This window comes from Corvus moneduloides, chromosome 5, assembly GCF_009650955.1.
Source record: "Corvus moneduloides isolate bCorMon1 chromosome 5, bCorMon1.pri, whole genome shotgun sequence".
NCBI classification, from domain to species: Eukaryota; Metazoa; Chordata; class Aves; order Passeriformes; family Corvidae; genus Corvus; species Corvus moneduloides.
In genome coordinates, this window is record NC_045480.1 from 2,328,523 (window position 1) to 2,355,808 (window position 27,286).

At 50.6% G+C, this 27,286-nt stretch overlaps 1 protein-coding gene across 6 annotated transcripts in view; it reads left to right on the top strand.

The window, feature by feature from the left end:
• Window positions 1-16,376: 16,376 nt before the first annotated feature.
• SLC4A11 (solute carrier family 4 member 11) overlaps window positions 16,377-27,286 on the top strand; it is a 93,913-nt gene continuing 83,003 nt past the window's right edge. The window contains exons 1-2 of one of the 6 annotated variants that reach the window (XM_032109096.1): window positions 22,054-22,444; window positions 23,049-23,217. Coding sequence is in view for 3 of the 6 variants with exons in the window: in XM_032109092.1 (XP_031964983.1) it covers window positions 20,757-20,982 (226 nt within the window). In the remaining 3 variants the exon portion in view is untranslated. Of the gene's footprint in view, window positions 16,541-20,544; window positions 20,983-22,053; window positions 22,445-22,494; window positions 23,218-27,286 lie in introns of those variants that run through there. The other 5 variants (XM_032109094.1, XM_032109092.1, XM_032109093.1 and 2 more) reach the window with 5 other exon arrangements.

Sequence of the window (27,286 nt, forward strand, 5' to 3'; positions counted from 1 at the left end):
GGGATTGGTGGCCAAGTGGCCCTGAGAGGCTGAGGTGGTGTAGGGGTGGCACGGGAAAGGGCTGTGACAATGATGTGTGAGGCTGGGGAGGTTGCAGGGGCTTAAATCATGTGTGTGTCACCTCACAGGAGGCTTTGCTGTGAAACAAAAGATGACAGGGCAAGCCAAGGGAGTGCTGGCAGAGCCAAGAGGAGCAAAACCGTAGGAACCATGCGGTCAAAGGTTGCACTTGATGGTCTGGGAAGTCTTTTCCAAAGGAACTGCTTTTCTGGACCTGTTCTGGATGTTGTTTTGTTGGCCTGGTGGTTGTGTGGTGGTCGAGGTTCCTCCTCTTGTGGCTGTACCGACACTCTGCCTCCAGAAATGCCTCTGACATGCAGAGGTGCCCATGCTGGGAGATGTCAGCTCTCCAAAAAGCTCTTTCAGGAGGAAAAGCAGAACCCTACAGCCCCATCAAACTCAAGATGTGTGGAACAGGAGTCCCACGGTGTGGGACAAAGCAGGCCCTGCTGTGCTGTGTGTCCTGCTGGGCTCCCTTTCTTGTGAAGTGGCCTCACACAAGGAAGTTGTGCCCTCCTGGTGCTCCCTCCTTTGTGTGGAAGAGTTAAGTCTGCAGCACAAACCCAGTCTGGCTGAGCAGAACGAGTGCCCTCAGTGCACCATAAACCCATTTGCTAAGTGGTGGCTTTCTCAGTGGTTTCACAGAGTGCCCCTCCCTGAAGAGAAACTCTTGTCCCTCCCTGGAGGTCTCTTTGATGTAGCAAAGCCCATTCTGACAAATTCAAGATGTTTACAGAGTGTGACCTTGCTGCAAAGTGCATCGAAGTGCAGCTACCTCCTGAAGTGACCTTGGTCTCTGTCTTGGTGTCGGCCACACCAGGAAGGAGGATTTGTGTGCCGGCATGGAGGGGGCAGTGGGATGTGAAATGTGCCCAGGCTCCTGGTCCCCTCAGGCCACCTCTGTGCCCTGTGTTTGCTGCTGATGGGCACCAGTGGCCCTGGATGTTGGGCTTCCTCAGGACTCCTGGGGGGATCCCAGGGGTCCCTCATGCCCAGGGTCCCTGTCCCCTTCCAGGCCAGCTCTGCCTGAGGGTCCCAGGAAATCCTGGGTGTCCGACATGTCCAGTGCCCCACTCCTCTCTCAGGCCAGCTGTGCCCCTGCCCCCTGAGCTCCCTGGGGGTCCCCTGGTCCCACCGTGGTCCCACCTGCCTGGGGTCCCTGTGTCCTTATTCCAGCTGTGCCTGGGGGCCCCTTGTGCCGAGGGTCCCAGGATAATAGACATTGTCACTAATGAAGTGAGGGAGCAAAGCAGGCTCAGCGTTGGTTCCTACCGCTACAAAAAACCCACTCTCGGGTTGCCCAAGAGCCTTCTGGTTTCCCTTGGAGGACCATACCAAGAGGAAGATACCCAGGTGGCTTATTTGGCTCCATCTGGAGAAGTGAAATGCCAGGGAAGGGGGGTGAGGACCCATCCAGAGGCGAGGCTGTCTCCAGGGGTGGTGCTGTGGCCCTGGTGTCCCTCACTCTTGAGGAGAAGAAGGAAAGATCTGCACTGGGATTGGGGCAGTCCAGGGCTACAGGGGTGGCTTCCATGAGAAGCTGCTGGAATTTTCCCCATGTCCCATGGAGCCAAGGCCAGCTGGCTCTAAGCTGGACCCAGCTGAGCCCAGGAAGAAGGGAGAGGTGTGGGGAAGGTGTTTTAAGATTTGGGTTTACTTCTCCTTGCCCTGCTTTGATTTGATTGGCAACAAATAAAACGAAGTGCCCTGAACTAGGCTGCTTCACCCTTGATTTAACCAGTGAGGGATCTCTGCCTGCCCTGGTCTCGACCTTGAGCCTTTTGTTGTGTTTTCTCTGCCTTGGCCAGCTGGGGAGGGCGGTGACAGATCTGCTTTGGCTCCCAGTCAGGGTCAGCCCCACCACAAGCCCAAATACCTCCTCCAAGGCCAGCTCAGTACTGGGATTTTGGGCTAGAGGCTGCAGAAATTGGGGGAAATGTGGAGAGCATTTTTAACTGAAGATGAATTAGCTGCAGAGGCTTTTCTGCAGAGTGCTTCTTTCTCTCTGCACCTGCTTAGGTTTCTTTGGATCTAGGAAAAAACTTGGGCAAAGATTGGCCAGACTGCTTTTTTTTGGGCACCTTAAAGTCTGTTATGGATAGAATTTCTGCAAGAGAGCAGCTTTAGAGCAGAAATTTGCAAAAAAAATTATTCCCTGTGAGGGTGGTGAGGCCCTGGCACAGGGTGCCCAGAGAAGCTGTGGCTGCCCCATCCCTGGGAGTGTCCAAGGCCAGGCTGGATGGGGTTTAGATCCACCTGGGATAGTGGAAGGTGCCCGTGGGTGGCACCGGATGCTCTCTAAGGTCCCTTCCAACCCAATTAATTCCATGATTCTGTAATATCCGTGTTTAAAAGCAGCAGATGCATTTACTTCGTGCCTGGGCCTCACCTCAGCCCAAAGCCTCGAGAGCAGGCTCTGAGGACCTGCTGCCTGCTCCCCCTGCCAGCTGCTTGAGTGTTTCCAAGAATTACACGTGAGCAGAACGTGTTTGTGTTGGGAATATTGTGACTCTCCAAACTGACACTCTTCACTGGGATCTGCCTTATAGACAAGCTTGCTTTGTGGTAAATGACAGCGTTTCTTGTGCACGGTTCTTAACTTCTTTTTATTTTTATTATTCTTTTCCCCTCCATCCCCGTGAGCCAGGAAGATTAATGGGAATGTGCTGTTCTCAGGTTTCTTCCCTGATGCTCCTGGTAGGGATAGCCCCTGTCCAATCAACAGCCTGTCTGTGGGGAAAAAGGAATAGGACTGGGGGTTTTGGGCTTGTCCAAGCAAGGAAGGAGCCACAGGGCATTGGGAAGAGGAGGAAGAATCATCCAAATGCATTGCTGGCGGTGCAGAGAAACAAGTTTTGCTCCTGTTGTTCTATTACCCTCTTGAACTTGGCTTTATCTTTGTCCTGATCTCCTCCAACCCTCTTCTCTTTGAGGCTTGGGAGCTGGGGGAAGTCCTGGGATGTCTCCCCAGGAGATGCTAAAGGGATATGAGCTGCTTTTGGGATGCTCCCATCTGCTCTTGTGGCTTTGTTCCCGCTGCCCACGCACAGCCCTGGGGCTGTCCTGGGATGTGGGGAATTGCCAGAGGCTGGGATGAAGTGCAGTGGTGTCTCCAGCTGGGGCTGCCAGCACAAACAGCTGCTGAGTTCCCCTTGGAGCTCCTTCCAGAGGCTGGGGACCGTCCTGCAAAGGGATGGTGGCCCTTTCCTGGATATATTTGGAGGATCTGTACCCCACAGCCCCATAAAACTCCTATAGGTCAGTCCAGCCTTGGGCTGCTGTGGTGGAGCAGGAAAAATCACTTCTGGATTAGGATAAGGTGGTGGAGTGTCCCATGGCCACGGTCAGCCTCTCCCAGGTGAGGTGGTGATGGCAGGGCTGATAACGAGCATTGATTTGGGATGGTGAGGCTGGAGACAAGGATTGCCATGGGAAATCTGCTCAGCTTGACCTTTTCTGCTTCCCTGTTGGGATGGGAGGTCCTATGGAGCAGATGGAGGCCTTGTCCCAGGGTGGGTTGGCTCTTGGTGCCTCGAAAAGTCACGATTGGTGGGATGGGGATACATCTCATTTTCTATTTTGTCACAGTGGTGAGTGCCCTGTGGGTCAGATGAGGGCTGTGGGGTGGGGAGTGCAGCTGGGACAGAGATCTCTCTGCCCTGCAGAGCTCCAGGGCGGCTGAAGGAGGAGGTGGAGGGATTTGGGGATACTCTGGATACTCCAGAGCTCACTGCATCCTCCATGCTCCTGGTTCAGGTACACAGGCAGCAGCCCAAGCTGGCAATGCCTGGGATCCCCAGCCCTCAGAAATTTGGACTGGCCAGGAGCTGTGCATGAAAAGTGCTTGGAATGCACCCAAAAATTGCTGGTCTTGAACTCGTGGAGAGCTTCCAGCTCTGAGGGATGCAGGTAGAGGAGGTTTGCTTTCCCCTTGTCCCGTGCCAACAAACTACGTTCCAGGATTGTAACATTGTTAGGAGGGGAGTTCTGACAGCCTTGGGGTCTCTTGGATCTTGGGATCATCCCAGATGGGGTGTCCCCATCCCATTCCCAGGACTCTCATCTCACCCTGGGAAGGGAAATGCCACCCTGAGGGCACATAGAAGTCCTGGCTGGGAAGAGTAGGAATTGTACAGCCTGGAGGGGATTTTTGCTCCTCCTGCCCTGATCCCATCCCACAACCAGCCTGTTCTCAGGGATGATTTACTGGAATTATGCCTGTGCATCTCTCCCTCTGACAGGGAAGCCTTCACCTGCTTCAAAGCACCTCAGCTGCTTCCCCCAGAGCTCCCTGTTCTGTTCTTCTGGGCTGCTCTGCTTTGTGCCTCCCCCCCCAAAAACCTCTTCCAGATGGTTGAAATCACTGCAAATCACCTCTCTTTGGAGCAGAGGTGCTGTTGCTTCATCGAGCACCAAACTTTGGGAATTCTTTTTTTGTGTGTGTGTGCTAGCCACAAGTATTCTGTTGGGATAATGACTGGATAATTATTTAACCTCTGATGAATTCTGTGGTGCTAATCAACCCTGTCTTCTTTTAATCTGTGCTCCAGCGTCATGACTGGGGCATGATTTACAGGGAGGAGCGGGGCATAAACTCATAAAATTGAGCCAAATTTGCTTAACCTCCCTAAAATAGCCTGTGAAGGTTGTGTTCCCCCAGGCCAGAGCTGATCCTGTTTGTGCTGCTGCAGATCTGAAGGGCTCTGTGTGATCTGATCTCCCTTTGATTTAGGGTTCTCTTGGTTACTGCGAGCGCAGGGAGAAGTTTCTGCCTTACCCAGACAACCCATGGCTTCTGTAAAAGGAATAATAAAAATCTCCAGCCTGCAGAGGGGCACAAGGGAGGAGACTGAAGAGCATGGTCAAAGGTGGGAAAAAAGAAATATCAGAGAGATTTTTTGCTTAAAAAACTAACAAAAGGCAACTGTTCTTGTGACACAAGAACTGTAGGTCTCCCTGCTGCAGGATTGTTGGAGGAGCTGAAATGACCTCAGAGGATGAGTGAGCCCTTCTGTGAGGGACACATGTGCTGCCCCTTTAACTCTCAAGATCCAGACTGGGAGGATACCTTGGGGAGCCTCTCCGTAGGCTGGGAGGTTGCTAAAGCTCTTCAATGGATATTTGTTGGTAGCTATTATCCAATCCAGGATTCTGGGCTGGAGCAGGTTTATGGACCAGTGGAAGGAGCTGTTCTTAAGCTCTTGAGATGCCCTTTCCCCCCCTCCATACCCATCACCAGTAACTTCCATTGTGTTCAAAGGCTGGCAGCAGCAGTGCTCCAGGCTTTTGCTTTCTCGGCGGAACCAGAACTTAATGGGATGTTTGTTTGGGAATTGTGGCCAGGAACACTCACCCTGGGTGGATGTTGCAAGGAGAGGGGCTGAGCCTTTGGCTGTCTGCATCCTGCTCTTACTGAGCTGCTCCTTATGGTTTTCACAGGGCTTGCTCAACTCTTCCCTCAGAGTTTGTGTTTCTTGTCGGTGATCACGACAGAGGAAATGTGCCAGGTGAACCTTTTAGTGTTTCAGAAAGTCAGGGAATGACCTTGAATCCAGGCAGGATGGTGCTGTCAGCACTTCAGGGTGTTGTGTGTGATGGGGACACTGCCACTCCGTGATTTCAACCCTTTTGATGAGTGAGGCTGGATGCAACCTGGTGTCCCAACCCACACCAGATCCGGGCAGGGATGAGCTGGATATGGGCTGGAATCAACCACAAATTGGGCCAGACTTTCCTGAGCTGGAGGATGTTCCTTGGGCAAGAAGGGGTAAGACTGGATTTATTTCTCCGGAGATGTCAGATCTCACCTTGCTTGGGGTAGAATTTAAATCATTGAATTGTAGAATATTCTGAGTTGGAAGGGGCCCACAAGGATCATCAAAGTCCAACTCCTGGCCCAAGAATCCCACCCTGTGCCTGCGGGCGTTGTCCAAACACTTCTGGAACTCTCTCAGGCTGTGCCTGAATTGGTTTTGGAATTGGTTTTGGGACAGAACCAGCCTATCTCTGATAGGACAGAATTACCTTCTCCTTTCTGCTGCTGGGGACAAGGAAACCAGGGAGAGCTGCTTGTGGTGAAATCACACAAAGCTGGGTCGCAAACTCAGCTCAGACCTTCAGTGAGGATTTCCTGCTAAAACTACCACGAGCACCTAATTCATCAGTGTGGACCAGGATGGAATAACCCCATCCCAAGCCGTTGGGCACGCAATGCCTGGATCCCAGGGAGGTGAGAGAAGCCCTGGGGGGATTTGTATCACTCACCACAACCAATTTTTGGTACTTAGTGGTGTTTGTAGCATCATTTCAGACTGCAAAAAGCATTCTGACTGTGTGAGTTCAGGTGCAGCAAGCAGGAGAACAGCCTGGCTAAGCTGAAGGGGAGTCCTGGAGCCAGAAGGTGGCTGGCAATGAACTGCTGTGGTGTTTGAGTCTATAATCAATAAATACCTGTTGTGGCAGACAAACCCTCTATTAAAAAGCTTTGAGAGTGTCTGCTTTGTGCCTCCAGGCTGAAAACAACCGTGCCAGGGCAGCAGCCTCCCTGATTTGCTCCTTCCAAATGCTGCCTTCGTTTGCTCCCCTGTTTTTGGCAGCACTTCAGAGGGTGCCTCAGTGTGATGGGCAGAGAAGGAGCTGAGGGGAGGGAGTTCATGCCACCCATGAGCTGAGAGAGGTCTTCAGCCAGCCTGAAGTGGTCTGCATGGACATGGAGATGAAGCAGATGTGAATGCAGCCTCTCACCTGAATGTTTTTGTGTTTTATTAGGGAAGAACGTTGCAGCTGCTGAATGAGGGCTTGGCCTGTTTGTGTATAAAGACAAAAATACCAAATGTTCCAGGCCAGGTTGGCCTGGGGATACATGGGCTTGGAGCAACCTGGGATAGTGGGAGATGGGCTTTAACACCCCTTCCAACCCAAACCATGACTCCCTGACAACTGTAGGAGTTTTTGGAAAGGTGCCTGTTGGGGATCAGTGTGTTTGCTCCCTGAGAGGGGATGAAAGTCAGCCCTTGGCTGCTCTGGAAAAGGCATCATTGGACCTCTCCTTCCCAAAGCTTAGAGCTGTGTGGAGTTACAGTAAACTCGATCACTTAAGGATCCTCCTCTCAGCAGCATCATGCATTAGTTGGTGGAATAATATCAACTCTGACCCCGATTTTGGCTGCTTATCTGGTTCCCAGCAGGCTTCAGTGCTCAGAGACAAAATGATCCGAGGCTGGTGCTGCCTTGGGGGAAGCAAACGCTGCGAAGAGAGGAGTTGTTCCTCGCTCTGGAACTCAAACATTTCCGAAATCAAGCTGCTGCCCAGCTTATCAGGGTGTAAACACGTCCTCCTGTGGGAACAGGAATCGCAGGCCAGTCTGAGCTGAATCTTGCTGCCTCTCTTTGTGTCAGCCTCCTGGCGTTTCTCAGACACAGGAGGTCTGCAGAGGGTTTGAAATGCATTCTTTTTCTCATCTGTTTTCTTCATGGGGAGAGGCAGCAAAGACCTTGGACTACCAAGAATGTTTGGTTTCGTTCAGAGGCTGCTCTGTGGTGGGTGTCACAGCAGTGCAAGGGGATGCACTGCTTTTATTCCCTTTCTCAGAAAACCACTTGTTTGGGTGGTTCTGGTGCTGAAAGCTCAGAAATGATTTCGAGGCTCCTTCCACAAACCCATCCTTGGGGATATTCCAAGCTGATTGAGCTCTTGAGGGTGTGGACCATCCCAAAAAAAGGAAGGACGTGATGTTGTGATAAAGGAATTGTGCTCCTGACGTGCTCTGTTTGGTCCTTGGGTGTAATCTCTTGCCACATCCTGGGACTTGAGGCTGGTGAAAGGGCAGGGCATGTGGGAGCTCCCCTGAGAAGGAAATGACTGTCAAGTCACTCTCTGCTTTAATTTCAGTCATTTCTACCTATTTTTGCAGGATTTCCAGCCAGGAGCCAGCCTGTCTGTGAGAGGAACCATCTGAATGGATGAGAAGGTGCCTCAGCACTGTTGTAGGTGGCTCTTTGGAGTCTTCTCATTCTCTTCAGCCAGGACACCCCAAAACACAGCCTGGAAGAGAAGGACAGGGAGCAGGAGTTGTAATTCCAGCTGAATTCTGCAGGAACAGGATCTGCAGCCTGGCAGACACCAGTCTGTCGTGGTGGGCAGCTCTGAACTGCAGCTCTCAAAGTGGCAAATAATAATGGTTGGGTTTGGCCACTTTGGTGTGTATAAGTTGTTTCTGCTCCCTGGGACAAGAGACAACAACAAGATTAGAAGATATTTCCTATAGTTCTGCAGCCTCAGGTGGAGAATGAGGGAAGGGGGGTATGGATGGGCTACCTAAAAAGAAATAAAAATAAATAGAATATAAATAAAAATTAAGTGATGGAGTCTTGCATCCCTTTGCACGTAGGGATCTCTCCTGTGGCAAGGAAATAATTTAATATTCTGGCACAGGATTGCTAGTGAAACACTGAATTCAGAGATAAGAATCACTTGTTTTTCTTCCAACTCCATTAAAAAGGAGTAAAACTCATCAAACCCCGCCTTGTTTTTTACATGGCAACATTTGGGTTTTTTTGCTTTGTGCAGGAAGAATAATTTCCTAGGAGATGATGGCTAGACTGGTATTTAACTGGCTTAATGTTGGAAAAGTTCCCTGCTAGTGAGTCAAAATTACCTTGCGCTGGTCCTTTCCTGTTCCTCTGCCTCATGGCAGTAAAACATGGCAAAAACTCGTGGTCTCCTTCGAATTTTTTCATGGAATGGTTTTCTTTGTGAACTGGCAGGTAATTTCAAGCTTCTCTCTTGGGTATCAAATGCTTCAAAGTTTCCCTTTCTGCCTTGTAAAGACTGAAGAGGAAGCTACAGACCTCCAAATCCCTCTTGAACAGTTTTTCCTGTCTAGAAAGGGTTGCACAAGGCAGATCTAATCTCTCAGCTGGACTAGATGATCACTGTAGGTCCCTTTTGACTGGAAGTACCTCAGAAATGGTTTATCCAGCTGGTTATTCCCTCTTCCCTCCCATGGAAAAGGGAGATGTTTGGCTGGGGGAAAAAACCCTTTGCTTTCAGACTCCTTCCTTTGTCACTTTTCAGTGGGAGCCACTAAATCCCTGCCGGCATCAAGAGTCTGTGGCATTTAATGCAAAAATGTCATTATAAAGATACTGAGCTGCTTCCTAAAGGCATCGAGGGCTTTATTTATCCCCTTCTCCAGGTGCTGGGAATGCTGCTGATCCAAATTAATTTTAAGGACATGTGCCGGGCTATTAACATTAAAAGAGCTCGGTTAACGTGGCAGTAGGGAGAGTAACTCAGTCCCACTGTTGGCTTGTGCTGGTGCATTGGTTTTCATCAATTGTTGTTTTACTCATTTCAGAGTAAAAAATTCCTTTAAACTGCTGTTGGTTTGAAGGGCTGGGCTCTCAAACCCGAGACTCTGCATCTGTGGGGACTCTGTGCTCCTGATGAATCCATGGAGGACATGGTGAATCCTCCTTCTCCAGGAGGACCTGACCAGGGCTGCTGCATTCCTCCCACTCAGCCCTTTGCTGATACCTGTGCTCGACACATCCCTTGAAAAGCCTCCTCTGCTGCATCCTCTCACCAAACATCCCGTCCTGATCCCACGCTGGTGTGTGGAAGCTCGAAGTGTGAAGCTGTAATGGCTTTATTGGGGTGCTGTGTGCATCCCTGCCGCTCATCCCCTCTGTCCCATTGCTGGGGGAGGGTGGCACCTCAAGGAGAGAGAAGCAGGAGGCTTTCCCTGCAGCCCAGCTTGAGTTCCACGAGCACAGTGAACTCCGAATCCACTTTAGCAGCGAGGAAAACCCCATTGGGCTTTGAAGCTGCTTGTGGAACTTAAGGGGCTTTTTTTTTTTTCCCCCCTGTTCTTATGAGTTTGTTGCCAGCAATTGTATGTGCTCAGCGAGATGAAAGCCACCATGCCCAAGTGTGAAGAATCTTCACAACTGCATCCCAGAATCTCATCCCTTTTTGTGTTAAAAGTGGGAGTTTTAGCTTGTCTGGAAGCTGTTCCAGTTGCTCCCAATTTCTCTGTCCTGCAAGTCCTCATGAACCTGTTGCTGAGTCACTTAAAATCTGCTTTTTTGCCTGGAAAATGGTCTTCCTTAGGCTTGTCTTTGTGTCTGCTGCTTCCTGCGTGGTTTTGCCTGTGTGAAGCTGCACTGCTGCCTGGTGCCCTCCTCTTCCTCGTCATGAAGGTTTCAGGTAAATATTTACACCTGTGGATATGTGTGATTTAATTGGATGAATTAGGGGGCTCTGGCATAGCTGGGATTCAAGGTTGTTCCTCGTTACATCTTGAGAAGCTGCTGATTGTCCCTGTTTTTTATCTGCTGCTCTCCGTTGTGTAATTCTTTATTGCGCTGTTACATGACATCATCTGGGTCTGCTGCTCTGCGCTTTGGGCTTCATAACATGTTCAGCTGAGTCTTGGGCAAGGGGCAGAATTTATTACTAAGCCCATTAGAGTTCTGAAAATAAATAAACACCATGCTGAATTCCTTATCACCAGCACGTTGCCTCCAGCAGCAGTGAAAATATTCACACTGAGTCGCAGCCGACTGCCCGAGAGGGGCTGGGGTTGCCAGTGCCTGGAGTGACCGAGGGCTTTTTCCTTTAAACTGTGCTCTTGCACAAAATAAAAAAGGTTGGCAAGTGTGTTCTCTACTGGAATCAACACAATCTCTTAATGCTCTGAGGCTAAACTAAGGCTGAAGTCAGCTATTCAGCTGTGGCTCTGTGCAAATCTATTGTGTTTATCTCTGCCCGAGACGTACTCATTAGGCAGCAGGGCTCTTTGTGTAGCTGCAACATCATTTAAGGGTAGGATTTTCCCAAGATTTTCCCCACAAAGAAGCCAGAGCAGTGGAAAACCATCTTCTGCTGAATGTCCCCTCTTCTTCAGTGGCTTCAGTGGCACGGCTGAGCTTCAGCAATCCCACTGTGCTGGAGAGGAGGGGCAGCAACAGGACTCAAGGGAATGGCTGGAGCTGGGTCAGGGGAGGTTTAGGTTGGATATCAGGGAAAGGTTCTTCCCCCAGAGGGTGCTGGGCACTGCCCAGGCTCCCCAGGGAATGGGCACGGCCCCGAGGCTGCTGGAACTCCAGGAGGGTTCGGACACCGCTCCCAGTGATGCCCAGGGTGGGATTGTTGGGGTGTCTGTGCAGGGCCAAGAGTGGGACTGGATGATCCTTGTGGGTCCCTTCTGACTCAGGATATTCCATATTCTACCTGTGTTTGCTGTGTTCTGTAAGGATGTGTTGGTTCTCTGGCAGCAGGGAGATGGAGCCTGGGCTCTCTGCAGGGGCCAGGCATGAGTGTGACAGCCCCTGTGTGACACAGAGACCCTGAGTCCTGTTGTCAACCAGCCATGAAATGGGGACGTGCTCTGATGAGCTCCGTGGGGAGATCTCTGATTGCTACAGAAGGGAAAACTGACACCCAGGTACTGAAGGGCCAGAGCAGAGCTTAAGATGCTGCTTGGGAGATGGATTTCAATCCCACTCTTGCTAGGAATAACTTTTGCCTTTATACCAACATTGACCACAATCATTGTTGCTTCAAACTCTGGTTCAAAGTTTGCCCTGGGGTGGACTGGCTGTGCTCAGGAGCCTCAGGACAGACTGGGGCTGTAAGAGCAACCACGTCCATGCGCTGTTGTTCCTCTCTCCCTCAACAGCACAAGGATGTGGAACTGCTGGAGTGAGTCCGGAGGACGCCACGGAGCTGCTCCAAGGGCTGAAGCCCCTCTGGATCAGGCTGGGAGAGCTGGAGGTGTTCACCTGGAGAAGGGAAGGCTCCAGGGAGAGCTGCGAGCCCCTTGCAGGGCCTAAAGGGGCTCCAGGAGAGCTGCAGAGGGACTGGGGACAAGGCCTGGAGGGACAGGACACAGGGAATGGCTTCCCACTGCCAGAGGGCAGGGCTGGATGGGATACTGGGAAGGAATTCTTCCCTGTGAGGGTCCTGAGGCCCAGGGAAGCTGTGGCTGCCCCTGGATCCCTGGAAGTGCCCAAGGCCAGGCCGGACAGGGCTTGGAGTAACGTGGGATAGTGGAAGGTGTCCCTGTCCGTGGCAGGGGGTGGAATGAAATGGGCTTTCGGGTCCTTTCCAACCCCAACCCTTCCATGATTCTCTCCAAGCTGCAGTTCCCTCCTGTGGCTCCTTTCGAAGGAGGCAATACTTGAGTGGGAATTGCTCCCTTTTTCTTTCCTTAAACACCTCCTGGAGGTTGGAGATCTTTGTTACAATAGATGAATCCTGTTTTGGGGCACGAGAAGGGGCTGTGTTTGGGGCATGGACTGTGCAGTGACCACAGCGGTGATGTCTGAGCTCTCAGCCCTGCTCTCATCTCCCCATTGTAGCCGGGGGCAGCACAAGTTGCAGGGCCTGGCCTAATAAGATCTGCATGTTGGCATGGCTCTGACCGGGGAGTTTCTGCCTCCAGCTCTGGCAGATCCTGCTGGAGACTGGCTGCCTTCCCCAGCTCCTGCCACTGCCAGAAGGAAATCACCATCTGGGTGCAATCTGCAGCTCAAGGAGTCTCACCTTCCCAGCAGCTCTTGGTTGAGCACCAGCTCTGGCCCTCACTGGGCTCCTTTCCTTGCTAGGGAAAGAGATTGTACAGGAGGGAGACAAAGGAATGTTTATGCACATTGTCATCAAATATAGCTCATTTCTTCTTTTGTGGGAGATGACTTTCACCTTCTGGCTGGGAGCATGAGCAAGGAGCAGCAGAATATTGCCTTTGCCTTAAAGCTTCACATTTCTGGGTCTGCTCCTTGTGCAGCTGCCTCCTAAAACTCCCCTAATCCCCCTTGTGCTAAAGGGACTGCTGCGCCTTTTCCTAGAGTTGTTTTGTGAATTTCGTGGTCTTCTCTCTCTTATTTGGATGAGTTTCTCAGGTGGGGGCAACCCTAAAATATTTGACTCTTAAAGGACTTGATGTGCTCCCTTTCATCTGAGTGAATTGATGCTGTTCAGTCTAATATTTATTTGTGCTTTTGTGAGCTGAAAAGGCACCAAAAGAAGGTGGCAGTTGCTAAACTCACCTCAGATTCTCGAAACCTGCTCAAATTGCAGGTTACTGGTTCCCTTGGCCTCTAAACTTAATTTCCTTGATTCCTGAAAACAAACCTGGTACCTCAAACCAGCCTGGCTCTCCCTAGAACAGCCTGAAATGTGTGTCCTGAAATGGGATCCCCAGCGCTGCACTTGTGGGATTCAGCTCCAGGGGTGAAGCCAGAGAGCACTGAAGCAAACAGTGGTGGGATAAACACTTAAAACCCACCCCAAATGACAAGGATTCCAAGGCAGGAGTTACCTGGGAGTTCCCAGCAGGTCGCTGCTCCCTCTGCTGTGCCTTTTACTGCAGTGTCCTGCAGGTGATGGCACGGAACAGGATGTACAGCAGGAGCTGGGAAGAGAACTCAAGTTTCCCTTGAGTTGCAGTCAAAGCAGCAGGAGGTGGGGTGGGATTTAAGGAGTTCACGATTCAAACAGAATAAAACAACCCAGGCTGCAGGTATGGTAGTACTTGAATTTTTGATTTGGATCCCCTGAGCAACTTCTCTGTTCTTGTTTCAAGTCTTGGCTCTGTCACAGCTTGGGAGTCCCACGCTGCTTCGTGAGGATGGGATAAGGGTTTCTCTGCAATGCTTGGGTCCACCTAGTGTTACTTTCCAGGTCCAGGCTCTTGCAGCCTCCAACGTGAGGCCACCAGAAAGAAAAAAAAATCAACCAGAGTCTTGGAAAAGCATCCTGCTAAAAAGCAAATATACCTGGCATCTGTCCCTGGCTTGGAGGGAACCCAAGTATCTTCTGCTGGGATACTCGGCTGATCCTGCTGGACCAGGCAAGCAGGTCCTGTATGATCTGGTTGTGAAGCAAAAATCCACTTCCCGCTGGTTTCCAGCCACAAACCAGCCTGGCTACAAAGAGCTGCTTAATGCCAACCAGTCAGTCGATGAGAGAGGAAAATGAACTTCTGCCTGGGAGGGAGCTTGGCTTTGTGCATAAAGTTAAGAACCTGCTGGAGGGGAATGTTGGGATGAGGCTCCTCAGAAGCTGATGGGCTCGGGGAAGGGTGTAACTCCTGCTCCTTGGATCCAGCTGCCCCTGCGTGACTGTGCTTGGCTGTGACAGTGGAGAATGTTTGCAAAGATCAGGTCTGGAGACGCTGGGATAGACCAGAGAGCGCCAGACACAGAAGTATCTGATGTCCCCTCTGGTGCCTGGCATCGTGTCAGATAAGCCGATACCCTCCAGAAAATGGTACTGGTGGGGGGCTAAGATTTCTAGCATGGGACAGCCACTGCTATAATGATAATTTATCATGATGGGAAATACGGTTTGGTGCATAAAAAGGGAGTTAATACGGGGCCAAGTCTTCTACCATTAACTGAGAGCCCATAGGATGCAGGACTGGAAGGGATCTCAAAACTCCTGGAAGAGACTGGCATAAAACACGGACCTGCAAAATCATCCTTGCACGCTCTCTTATGTATTCCATAGTCATTCCTGGTTGTCCTCTTCCAGGAGGAGCTGGCAAGGTGACCACTGGGGACACTGGGCTCCTGCTCAGCTGGTGCAGCTGCCACGTGTTCAAGGTGTGCCAGGAGTTAAATGTTGTATTCAGCATGTACAGTTTATTCAAACAAGGATTCACTTCTGCAATAACTGCATCTTCCAAGCCAATATAACAGGATTAAAACCAAGTCCCCCCACTTTTTTTCTCTTTTTGGGTGGTTTCCTTGCTTTAGCTGGGATAAAGGTTGTGGGTTTTTTTCCTCAGGAGCTGGTAACGTGCTGTGTTTTGGATTTAGTATGAGAATAATGTTGGAGTAATAGCTTAAGCCTTCAACTTTTGGCAGGGAGTTTCCCACCTCAGTTCAAATGCTGTCAAATGCTTTCCTGGGTGGATTGGGGTTTTCTCCTTGGATGTGGTTTGTTGATTTAGAAGATTGGGAAGGTTCACTCAGGATCTGCTGCCTCTACACCAAGATCTAGCAATCAAAAGCCAAGATGTTCTGTAAAATTTCTTTAAACCTTCCTCATCCCTCATTTCCAAATATCCAAATTTTGTGGCTGCCCCATCCCTGGAAGTGTCCAAGGCCAGGTTGGATGGGGCTTGGAGCAACGTGGGATAAGTGGAAGGTGTCCCTGCCCGTGGCAGGTGGGGTGGGACCGGATGGTCTTTAAGGACCCTTCCAACCCAAACCATTCCAAGATTCCCAAATTCCTGCATCTGGATCAGCTCAGACCCTTCTGGAGGAAAGAAAAATCAGGACATGGAGAAACAAAACAGTCCCAGTCCAATCTTTATGGTATAAGAACTTAAATGTGTCTGGTTTTTCCTAAAGCAAAGGCTGCAGCTTGGGACCATCGCTCTGCACCTGCTTTTCAAATCTGTTGTTGCTGCTTGGTTTAGTAAAGAACCTCAAGCTCCCTCCATGTGCTGTGCCCCAGGGATTTATTTTGACCCCCAGCTGGTTGGTTTGGACTCAAAAGTGCCTGTGCCAGCTTATTTCAGAGGAATTTTGAAGCGGCAGAGAAAAAAAATCCCAGTCTGGTGATGGGACCCCATGGTGTCCATGAGCACACTTGATGGAAGAAGCAAGATTTGTCAGTGCTGTGGTTTTCCCCTGCTTTGAAGTTATGAACATCACCACACCTCCTAGTGCTTCCAGCAGCCTGGGTCCCTGAAAAAGTGAAAACAGGTTTAATTTTTCATTGAAGGGAAGAGCCTCAATCCAGGGCCTTTTGTGCTGGAACAAGGGGGGATGGTTTTAACCTTAAGGATACATGTCCATATAGATAGAAATTAGTATTAGGAAGAGTTTCTTATGATAAGAAAGAGGGTGCTGAGGCCCTGGCACAGATTCCCAGAGCAGCTGTGGCTGCCCCTGGATCCCTGGAAGTGTCCAAGGCCAGGCTGGATGGGGCTTGGAGCAACGGGGGATAATGGAAGGTGTCCCTGCCATGGCAGGGGCTGGAATGAGATGATCTTTCAGGTCCCTTCCAACACAATATATTATATAAAAAATTCTGTAGACTCCCCCAGGAGGGGTCTGGGGGGGAAGAACTGACTTTAATGTGTTGCTGTCCCCGTCGGGGCCGCGGGCGGGCTTTAGGACCCGACCGGGTGTGACACCGCCTGTCCCTTCCCCTTCCAGCCGCGCTCCTCGCTCGGGACTTTCTCCAGCTTTTTTTATTATTATTTTATTTATTTATTTTTTTTCTTTAATTAGCGCGTGTGCGGGGGGGGAGGAGGGGGGCGAAACCCGAGTTGTCTCTTTTTTTTTTTTTTTCCCCCTCCAATTTTTATTTATTTATTTTCGGCGGGGGTAAATAAATAAAGAAATCCCCCCCTCCCCCGTCGGTGGCAGGCGCGGGGAAGGCGAAGGCGCGGCGATGGTGCGGACGGGATGAGCGGCGCGGCCATGGCAGCCCGGCGGCTCTTCCACCTCCAGCCCTGCGGTGAGGGACAGGGCTCGGGGGGCTCGGGGGGACCGGGGTGTCCCCGTGTCACCCCGCCATGCACCCCAGCTGTTGCCTGTTGCATCAGCGCAGGGGTCGCGGCGGGATGCGGTGGGGAAGGTGGGCTGGAGGGGATGTGTCCTGATTTCCCCTCTTGGGATCGGGGGGAAGAAGAATCTTGGCTTTGCATCGCTGCTGAAGGTTTTTTTTTTTTTTTCCCCTGTTGGTATCTGCGGGGAGGTGGTGACACCCCCAAAGCGGGGCTGCTTGGGCAGAGGGGGGTGTTCCAGCGCTGGGGATGCGCTGGGACAGGAGGACCGGGGGGAAAAGGAGCGATGGAAACTTCGGGTCTGGCTGTTCTGGGGGTGTTTTATCCCCCACTTTTACTTGTTTGCACCACCCAGCGTGGGGCGGAGGGCACGGTGCGGTGCTCAGCTCCGCTCTGCTGCTTGCGGATGAGGTTGCCTGACTCCGCGTCGGTGTAAAAACCGCAATAAAAAGGCGGAAAAAAAAGCAGAAAAAGTGAAACTTTAATGCGAAGAGTTTGGGCAGTTGTGCGTGCTGGGAAAGACCCCCAGCAAGGAGTTTATTTGAAATGCGGGGGGGAGGGGTTTAGATGCACTTGGGAATTCTCCTTCTGATTCACGGTGAACTTTGAAAGTTATTTTGTGCGCTGTGTCCCCCCTGCCTTGCAGAGGAAGCGCTTCCTTCAGCGGCATGGCCGCGGCAGCGCTGGGTGACACTCGCTGAAGGGACGGGGACCGCGCTTGGTGCAGGGGAGGTTTTGTGTTGGAGCAGAAGTGACTGTAGGTGGCACAGCAGCTTTGTCACCCGTGCTGTCCCCGAAGCTCTCGTGAGGATCAGTGCTGGGGGAGGATTTGTGCCTCTGGAGCTTTTCCCGCTCCAGTTTAATGGAAAGGTTTTCATTTAGAGCTGATGTTCTGCCTTAGAGCTTTGCTCTGCTGCTTTTTCGTGTCCGTGTTGTCATTCTTGAGACCTGGCTGTGCCACGGGCTGTCCTGCAGGAATAGAAAATCATGGAAGGACCTTCAAGACCATCTTATCCCACTCCTTTCCGTGGGCAGGGACACTTTCCACCATCCCAGGCTGCTCCAAGCCCCATCCAGCCTGGCCTTGGACACTTCCAGGGATCCAGGGGCAGCCACAGCTTCTCTGGGCAGATATGCACGTGGAGAATCCACAGGGAATTTTCCTTTTTCCCTCCCAGGTTGTCTCAGTGTTTGTAGGATTTCTCCTGGGGATTGTCTCTAGGTATGAGCTCAGCCTTGACCCTCCTCTGCCAAGTTCCTGCCCCTTGAGTGGGATAAACCGCTTGACCCAGGGTTGAGTAAATCCAGCTGTGTCTCACCTGGGTTGCTGTTGTTGGGTTTGTGGCTGCTTTTTGGGGTTTTTTGTGAGGCTGGAACAGCGAGGCAACACTTGAGTCCTGTCTGCACAGCAACCTCAGTCATTGCTACCCCCCCTGTGAGCCGTGCGTCGCTGCTTCCCGGCTATAATCGGGATTTGTTGTCTAATCCATCTCAGCCAGAGCCCTCCAGTTTTGAAATATCTGTGGCTTTTGTACACTTGGTGCTCCGTAAGAATGATGGACCGCAGAGGAAGTTCCCCTCCGGCTCTCCTGTTGTTCCTTGGCAATTTGAATGCTTCAGCTTGTTTAAATAAATGCAGATAAAAAGAGTGGTTGGGGTTTTAACTGGAGCCCTCGCTTGACCCAGCCGGTGGCAAAAGATAGCTGTGTGTAAGCTCCGAGTGGCTTGACTTCTAGTAAAGCTGTAGTAAATCATTTGAGGCTGTAAACATTTATTAAAACAAGCTTTAATTTTGTGCTGAGTCAGTGTGAAAACAAAGATGTCTTGGGTTTCAAAGGGAAAGGATCCGCAGTGGAAGCTTTCTGCGTTGGCTTAAAGGAAAGTGTCAGTGAGAAATTGGATATTTCAGCAGAAGGGAGCTGAGGTAAGAGTTAGGGTCAGATTTTAGCTGCAAAAGTTCGAATTTAATCCAGAATTATCAGACTTAGCCTGGTGCTGTTCAATTTGCCTGTTTGTTGTTTGGTTTGATCCTCCTTGCAGGAGGCAGCTGAGGTAAGAGTTAGGCTCAAGGTCAGGTTTTAGTTGCAAAGTTGGATTTCAGTCCAGAGTTACCCAGCTTAACCTGGTGCTGTTTTATTTGCCTGTGTAAGACCAAAACCTCCAATTCTGTCCTCACAGAACTGCACTGATGCTCTGTGTAGGTACTTTATGCCTAAGGACAAGTGGTAAATCGCATTATCTGGGGAAAGCTGCTTGTTTGGGGTTTTTTTAAGTAATTCTCATACTGTGCTATGATTCAGGCGTCTCTGGGAAGCCACAGGGTTCCCAGAACCTTTCTGTTGTGGTAGGTTGGGTGACACTTGAGTTATCTCCTCCTTATCTGAACCCACTTCTGGAGAAGTCCTGGTTCCTTGTGTAGGATTTCCCTGGGACTAAACAAAGCTCAGGACGCTTTAATGACTCCTGATCATCATGAAGCTGTTATCTGCCCTCTAAATATGCAAATCCCTGCCAAGACATCCAGCACAGGTTAAGTCCCAGCTACCTTTGCTGTTACCATCCAAGCTGGGTGGGGAGTCTGCTGGGAAGGATTCGGTGTGGTTAAAAACTGGGAATGCCCAGGCAATTCCTCAAAGTTCATCCTTACTTGAGTCTGAGCAGTGTTTTGGGATCAGGAAGTTTGCAGAGCAGCTCCTTCAGGAGTTTGTGCTGGGACCTGGCGATGCTGAAGGTCTTTTAGATTTTTTTCCTCTTTTTTACTGGAAATACAGCTTTCTGACTCTGATCTGGGCTGAGTTCCCCACAAAGGCTCTCTGCAGAGCACGGTGACATGCTGGCCCAGAGCAGAGCACTGCGGGCTCCTGCATCTGTCAGTGCTGGCTTTGGTATCAAAGGGCTTTGCTGTCACTCATAACTCCATGGGTTTTTCTACTCCCTCTTTCTAAATTCGTCCCTGGCTCTGACTCGCAATTAAAACCAGCAGGACTGAGGGCTTCACTCTACCTCTGCTGCTGAAGGAGGTTCTGCGAACTCTGATGAGCCAGTGGGGCTGTGATTTGGGTAGGGAACAGAGGCAAGAGCAGTTTCAATCCTCAGAGATTTGCTGAGAGAATGTGGGGAGAAAAGCAGGAAAACCCAGCCACAGGAGTGGGTAACACTTTATGCTGGTGTTGGGTGAGGACTTTTCTTCCCCACATGTGCTTTTGGGTTCTTCAGGTTTGAAGGACCTGATGGAAGTGGCAGGAGAAACACTGGTGGGGCTGTGGCTGCCCTGCAGCTGTGCCATGGTGGGATGGATGCCAGCAGTGCTGATGGGGGCTGTGGTGAGATTTGAAGCTGGTGGAGAGAAGATCTCAGCTGGTCCACGCTCAGAACTGGGCAACCTTTGTCTCAAGGTGTTCAGGTGGGCGAAGAGCGCAGGTGGAGTGAGTTGTTGCTGGGTGCTGCCTACTGAGGGGAACTCAGGAGTGGAAATTAGGAGGACAGGGCAACTTGGGAGGAGGATGAGATGACCTTCCTCTCCTCCTGGTGTTGGCACAGGTGCTGGCACCCTGCAGCAGCCACCTGGGCTCACCCCCTGGGACAAGCCACCCCACGGGATGCGGTGTGAGGCACCAGGTTTATTCTCCTTTTCCTCTTGCCCGCTGCCATCTCCTTTTCCAGGAGTTAAATGCCTCTTCCCCCTGCTCGGAGCCTAATTGCGTCCCTAGGGTTTAACACGCGTGTGTTTGTTTTATTCAACGTGTTGGCTGTTCCCACCGGAACAGGCTGATTTTTTTTATTTTTTTTTTTTTTTAGGGATTGGGCTTGCTTTTTTTTTTTTTTTTGCTTATTGTGCACAACAAGCTCCTGCACAAGATATTCGTTGCGGGAGGACGTGGAGGGGAGGAACTGTAGTAATGCCAATACTTCTTGAATATTATAAACCTGGCTTATCAGCCCGACGCAGAGCTGGAATTTGTCTCTTCCTGTGCTGCATCTCTGCTTTCTGAGAGGGGCGTTTAAATACAGGCTGGAGACGCTGCCTTGCCAGTGTGCTCTGCTGGGCTCTGACAGCAGCAGCGAGGCTGCTCTGGCGCCCTTGGGGTTTCTTTTATTACTCTTTTTTTTTTGCACTCAATCCTTTGGGGGAAAAGGAACTTCTTTGGGAGAAGGCTCTGAGACTGCATGTCCCAACAGTACGCGCTGCAGGAGGCGAAGGGAGACGCGGTTTGCTTCGTACCTGGCTCTCCTCTCTTCTCCGTCCTGATGGAGCCGGCGTCCTTCTGCTACCCCCAGCTCACCTTCCTCCGCTCGCCCTATGGCCAGTTCGGGGCCAGTGCCGGCTCTTCCCAGGATTTGGCCCCGTGGCCGCAGCGTTTGGTGCCGCAGAGGTGGAGCAGGCCAGTGGACGGTGCGTGACCCAGGGCTGGAAGGGTTGGGACAGGGCAGCAGAGAATCCCAGTGGGGTTTGAGGAGGTTTTGGAGATGGTGGTAAAGAGGGAGGCGGCGCAGGTGGGACTTGGAGGTGGTTGTGGTGATGCTGTTGGACCTCTCCTGGTCCCACAGCTTGGCCACTGGCATCTCCACCAAGGAGCAGCTCTGGTCCCTGCTGCACCCGGGGAGAGCTGATAAACAGCCTCAGCGTGGAAAAAAATTAAAAATAGAAACTGATCTGAGCCAGTCTTTTGTTTCCTAAGCTTGTTCACTTGCTGAAATGAATCCGGCACTGTGTGAAACCTGAAATACCTGCTGGAGGCTCAGCGGGCTCGGGTCAGCTTTAGGGTTGTGATGCTGTCAGGTGTCCTCTAAACTGTTAGTGAAGGTATCAGGTGTGGGGATAGAGAAAGGTTTGGAGATGTTCTAATGCAGGTTTGTCTCACTACAAGGAATTACCTTGAAAATCCAGCTTGGTTCAAATCTTGCTTTAATGTAAAGTGGGGAGCTTGGGGAATCCCGCTGGTTTAGGAGCCGAGCTCTCTAAGCGCTGATGCTAAGGATGGGAGTCTCAACTTCCTATAAAACTTTTTTTGGGGAAGATGAGGTGCTGTCCTGATTTCTCTTTAAAGGTGGTCCTGCCTGGAGCAAGGAGGGGGGCTGGAGACCTCCAGGGGTCTCTTCCACCCTCAAACACTTTCTGAACCATGCTCTACTTCCTTGGCATCTTATTGCCAGTCTGTGATGTGCCTTACCTGGAAAAGCTCGTCAGGTGGCATGGGAGAAAAAAAAAAAAAAACAACAAAACATGGAGGAGACTGGCTGAGCAGTCTCGGCAGAGAAAACGCGTGGGAGGTGTTTAATAACACGCATCGCCTGTGGGTCTGTGCAGCGGAAACGTGTCCGTGGCAGGGACTGGGGATGGGGGCACGAGGCTCCCTCTGCTAAAGGGATGCCCCTTCCCCAGCCGTGTGCTGCCTCCCTTTGCCTTGCTCTGGGAAGCGTTTGCTGCCTCCTGGTAAATATCATCACTGGGAGTTTTTTTAACTGAAGTCACAGCAATTGTCAGAGTTACTGTAGGGGAGTGACCCAGCCTTGCCAGCATTTGGATAATTCGCTGTTTATTGCTGTCTTATTCTTTTAGGGTTCTGCCTTTTCTAAGGCTGAGTTGATGTTGCTGTGGGGAGTTTGTTTTTTTCTTTTTCTTGTTTCCCTTCTTTTTTTTTTTTTTTTTGGCTAGTGTAGACCATTCCTCTGGGCTTTAAATATCCAGCTGGGGGAGACTTGGCTTATTGTGATGAAAATCTTGAATTGTAAGGAAAGTGAAGCAGTAGAATAGGCTGGAGCAGAGAATGTGGCATCTTCCCTCCAAAGCTTCTTAGGCACCGCATGGTCCAGCTCTGGGCACACGGGCTCGGATTTAAGTCCCCTCGGATGAGGTGAGGTCTTTCAGCTTTAAATTCTGCAACTTGCTGCTGGAGCACAGACTTGCTGCCCTGTTTCTCATTCCACTGCATGCATGCATTAACCCTTGCACTGCTGCTGCTGTGCAGCTGAGCTGGATGAAACACCAGAGCCCGGCAGGCACGGCAGCTGTGTCTTTAAGGAATTTGCTCTATCTCCCTCTCAGCAGCAGGTTTTTTTCCCTCCCTCCTTTTTTTCATCCTCTGGCTTTCCCTGTACTTCTCTCTGTAAGGTACAGCATCTTCTCACTTCAGTTGAGCCTGGCTGCCACAGAGCTTTTTTTCTTTTTTAAGGAGGCACAGGAGCTTTCTCCATCTGGCATCCAGCAAAACTCTCCGGCTCCGGAGCGCTGGGTCGCTTTAACTACTCTGTTTTTGCTCTTAGAGGCAAACAGCTCGAGAGGTGGTGGGATCTGGGTGGCTGGAGGAGGAGGCAGCCCAAATCCTTGGCTGGGGCAGTGGTGTCATGTGCAGAGGTGCTGCCCAGGTGTGGGGTTGGCAGAGCTGGGCTGGAGGTGTCCATCTGGGAGCTAATGGGTCGCACTCTCACTCCACCCATCCGCCGCTCGCCAATTGGAAGTGAGGGACAAAGATGCTCTGGATGGATTAATATTGGAGCCAGTGAAAAAGCAGGAGCCGGCGCTGCCTTGGCCACCTGAGAGAGTGGCCTCTGGGGACAAGTGCTGGTGGCTCGGGGGAAGCAGCCCTGAGGGGAGCAGAGGCATCTCTCTCTTGAAGAAGTAGTGCAGGTAAGTTGTGGTCTTAAACCCCCCCCCCCCAGACTGAAGCAGTGCTGTTGCTGGGTGATGCATTTGGTCAGGAAATCTAAAAAAGCAGCTCTGCCAGCTCTTGAATTATTTAATTCACTAAAGTAAGGCAGGGCTTGATGTATTTTCTATGGGCTTTGCTCTGCTTAGTGATGATATCTATTGCCTGTGCTGGATGTCTCTGTGTTTAAGGATGGAGAATGCCTTTTGAATTCCATTTAAATTAACCAGAGTGCTGCTGGCTGCCGGGGCTTGAATTTAGTTTCAAGGTATGCATGGGGAGATGAGCACAGAAGAGCTTCCCTGTTCTGGTTTTTCTCTTAATTAATGGCAAAACATCCTCCCAGCCTGTCAGTGAGCTTTACATAGAGCTGTTTCACTTGGGGGAAGTGCAGTGCTGAGTGAAGACAAAATCATGGATGTAGTGTGTCTGAAATGCTCCCAAACATCATCCCTGGTGCTGTAGCCATGGAAGCCTTGTAGATGAACCATAAACATCATCCTAATGAATAACATTATCTCATGGAGTGTCAGTCTGCAATTATTTCATCACTGGACTGGGGCATTTTAATTTTGGATTGATGATGGACAGCAAAATGGGATCTGGTGCTGCTGCCTCTCCCCCCACCTGTGTTGTTGTTGTTGTTGTCACTGGTGTTGTTTTATGGCTCCTAAACATGGGAAACTGCATGGGGTGATTTATGTTATCCTGCTGAGCCTGGTGGGAATTGCAGACCCTGTTTGTAGGGGGATGGATGAGGCTGCAGAGTGCAGCTCTGTGGCCATTTGGGTACCCTTTGGGCTGCTCTTGCTTTTCGTGGCAGAGGGAGGTTCTTCTTTCTGAGTCTTGATTAGAAGCACAACTGAAAACGTGTTTGGTGATCAGGTGGCTGGGTTCACTGCTCTGCTTCTGTTTCCAGTGTAGACCTTGGGTTTGGCCTGACTTCTGCTTTTCTGTGGGTTAGATCTGTTCCATCCAGTGCTTTTTTTTGGGGGGGGGGGGGGGGTGGTGGTGGGAAGGGGTGCAGAACTACTTTGCTGTAAAAGCTTGGCTCAGCCACTGCTGCCTTCTCAGCAGCTGTTTTCATTTCTGGTGGTGATAAGATAGAGGGGGAAAAAAACTTTCTAGAAATTCACTTTGTTCCAAAACATGACCCTGGTACCCTGGAGGAGGGAGGGATGTTCCAGTGTGAGACTGGTGGTGCTGCAGCATCTCTTCTAAACCCCCAAGAAGGGCTTATACCCACCCTGCTGCTTAATTTTTACAGTATTTGCACATTTAAACCCCTGCAGGGAGCAGCTCCCACCCTCTGAGCAGCCCCAAGTCAGTGAAGTGTTGTCAGACTGTCTCTTAACCATTTTTGAACGGTTTACACAGTGCCACTGTAGATGAGTGGCAGGTGATGGCCCCTGGAAGACCTGCCTCTACAAGGAAGGCATTTCAGCAGAGAAAAATCTCTCAGGCATCTTTTAAAATCCATCTTCAACCCTGACCTAGGTTTGGGGCTGTTGCAGTATCTCTTTTTCTTTTGGATTAAGAGTGATGAGGCTTCTGATAGGGCCCTGCAAGGGAAAGAGCTGCCTGAGAAGCTGTCAGTAAGAGTTAATGCTTTCTAAATTATTTAAATGTTTCAGGAAGAGTCTACTGAAGAGCCTCAACTGGCCTGATCTTGGGCCTTTGCCAGCTTGTGGGATCTCTGGAGGTATTTGCTGTCTCTCCTCCCCATGTAGCACTTACGCAAGAAACCCTTGCAAGTCTTAAATCACTTTTTTAGAGGGTCCAACAAAACAAAACCTCTCCCTTCAACCTGTAATAAAAAGGGGAAAATAGCCCAAATAGTCCAACAGCCAAATCCCAAAGTGTTGTTTTTCCCTTGCTGCTGAAATTGTCCTGCTCACCTGTGAAATGCTGGCCAAGAAATCCAGTGGATGAGGAGTGGAGATCCCGTTGGGAAAGCATCTGCCTGACTCTGGGTGTGCAGGGTCGCTTCCTCTTGCAGCTCACCTCTGGGAGGCAGCCTCGGATATTAATTGCTTGGGTGGGCTCAATTGTGATGAGTCAACCTGGGTAATGTGGTGCTCCTGCTAAATCCAGACACCTTTCTTTTTTGGGGTGGGGGGGAAGTCTCTGGGAGCTGTCACTGCTCAGTGACTCTTTATTAGCTGGTTTTATTGCAGTGGGTGTTCAGGAGGAAGCTGAGGAGGGGAATTGTTCGAGGCAGTGAGGAAAAGGCTTTGAAAACAGCCACGTCTGATCCCTGAGCCTGTGTGTGGGTGTGTGTTTGCCTGGGAGGGAGCAGGCAGGAGGATGCTTCCTGCTTTATCCCTTCAATATGATGCTTTATTTTCCCAGCCAGCCACTGGGAAAATTAGTTCTGGGGTTTCATTTACCACAGTGACCCGTGGCGTAACTTGAGACCTCCCCACACCATTTCCATCCTCAGAAGAATATCCAGCTCCTTGCATACAATCCATGATTTGAGCCTTGAGCTCCTGATGAGCCTCAAAGACATAAAGTTGTGTTTTCCTGCCTGGACCAGGACTGGGATGTCATCCCACAGTGATGGAGGACACTGTTTAGACAGACCCATGGAGCGAAGCTTACATCCAAGTGAGTTGGGATAGCTCTAGAAATGACAGAGAGCTGGTTTGTGTTCTCCAAAAATCACAGGAATGGGACACTTCCAAGGGGTGTGATGTTTAGTTTGGATAATCCAGACCTCTGAGTCCTAAAAATGGGGATTTGGGGGAGTGAAACCCTTGTGGGAAGCAAAGGGTGAAAATCCTTTGGGGATACTTCTGGTAGGGGCATAGGGGAATAAGCAACACATCGATGCAGTTCTGTGGCAAGAGGGGCGTGTTAAACATAAAGGCAGTTTTAATGAATTACTTCACAGAAACATTCTCTCCCGTAAGGTTTGCTAGAGGAGGTGTTTATACATAGGGCAAAGCCTGTGTCCCTGCAGGTCTGAGTCTCTGGACTAGAGCAATAATTTGCCATCAAATTGGGTTGCTTAAAAGCACCTTCCTCCTCGATGTCTGCTCTGAGCAACACTTAATCTTCTAAAAGTTTCCTGAGGTGAAGAGCTTCAGAGTAGATGTAAATCTTTCTGGGGCATGGCTATCTCCTAAACTGTTTTCAAGACCTCCTAAGTTGATTTCTTGTAGATATTTGCATGCAGACGATGTTTTAATCAACCCATTTAGGTAAAAGCCTGCAGTAAATATCCCTGGTTTATTGCCCAGTGATGATGCCAGCCCCTGCTGGTGCACCCTTGTGCTGCCTGTGTTAACTCTCCAGGTGTGCTGTGCTTTTTTCCTTCAGGGGCTGTGTTTTTCAGGCTCATCAGGAGGAGGATGAGGTGAGGAAGGTGAGGGGCAGCAGGTGCAGGCAGAGGGGAGCTGCCCTCGCTGTGGGTACCAGCTGCAGCATGCCCTGAGCTGGCACTGTGGGGCACTGCCCACTCTCTCCTGGTGTAGGGAACAGTATTGGGAAGATATTTTGACATCTGTGGTGGCTGGAACCAGGGGGAGCAGGACCTCAGCTGGTGCCTGTCTGTCCTTCCAGAGCCCTTCCCTGCAGCTTTGGCACTGAGCTGGAGAAGGGATGAGCTGGGGAGGGATAGGGCTCTGCTGTGCCTTGGGAAGGGAGGGATGATCCCCCTCAGGCTCTCCTGGGGATGGATGTATCTGCGCTGACAAAGGGAAAGGCTGTAAAGCTGTGCCCAAGAAGAGTCCTTTCGTTGATCTTGACTCATCCCTTCAAGAAAAAACTCCCTGGGACTTCCAGTGATGATATTCTTCATTTAATGACTTACAAAATGTCTTTTGCCCCTCTTGAATTTTGTCTTTGATGTTTTCCTTTGCCTTTATGGATGCTTTTTTTTGGGGAGAGGTCTGCGTTTGGGCTTGGCAGCATCAGACACCATTTACCAGGCACTTTCCTGCCCAGGTATTAACAAGTATCCCTTACTCATCTTACACCTCCTCGAATTACAGTGATCAGTTTGGAAACCCTGACTTCTGTGGTTATTTTCTTTCCTTTTTTTTT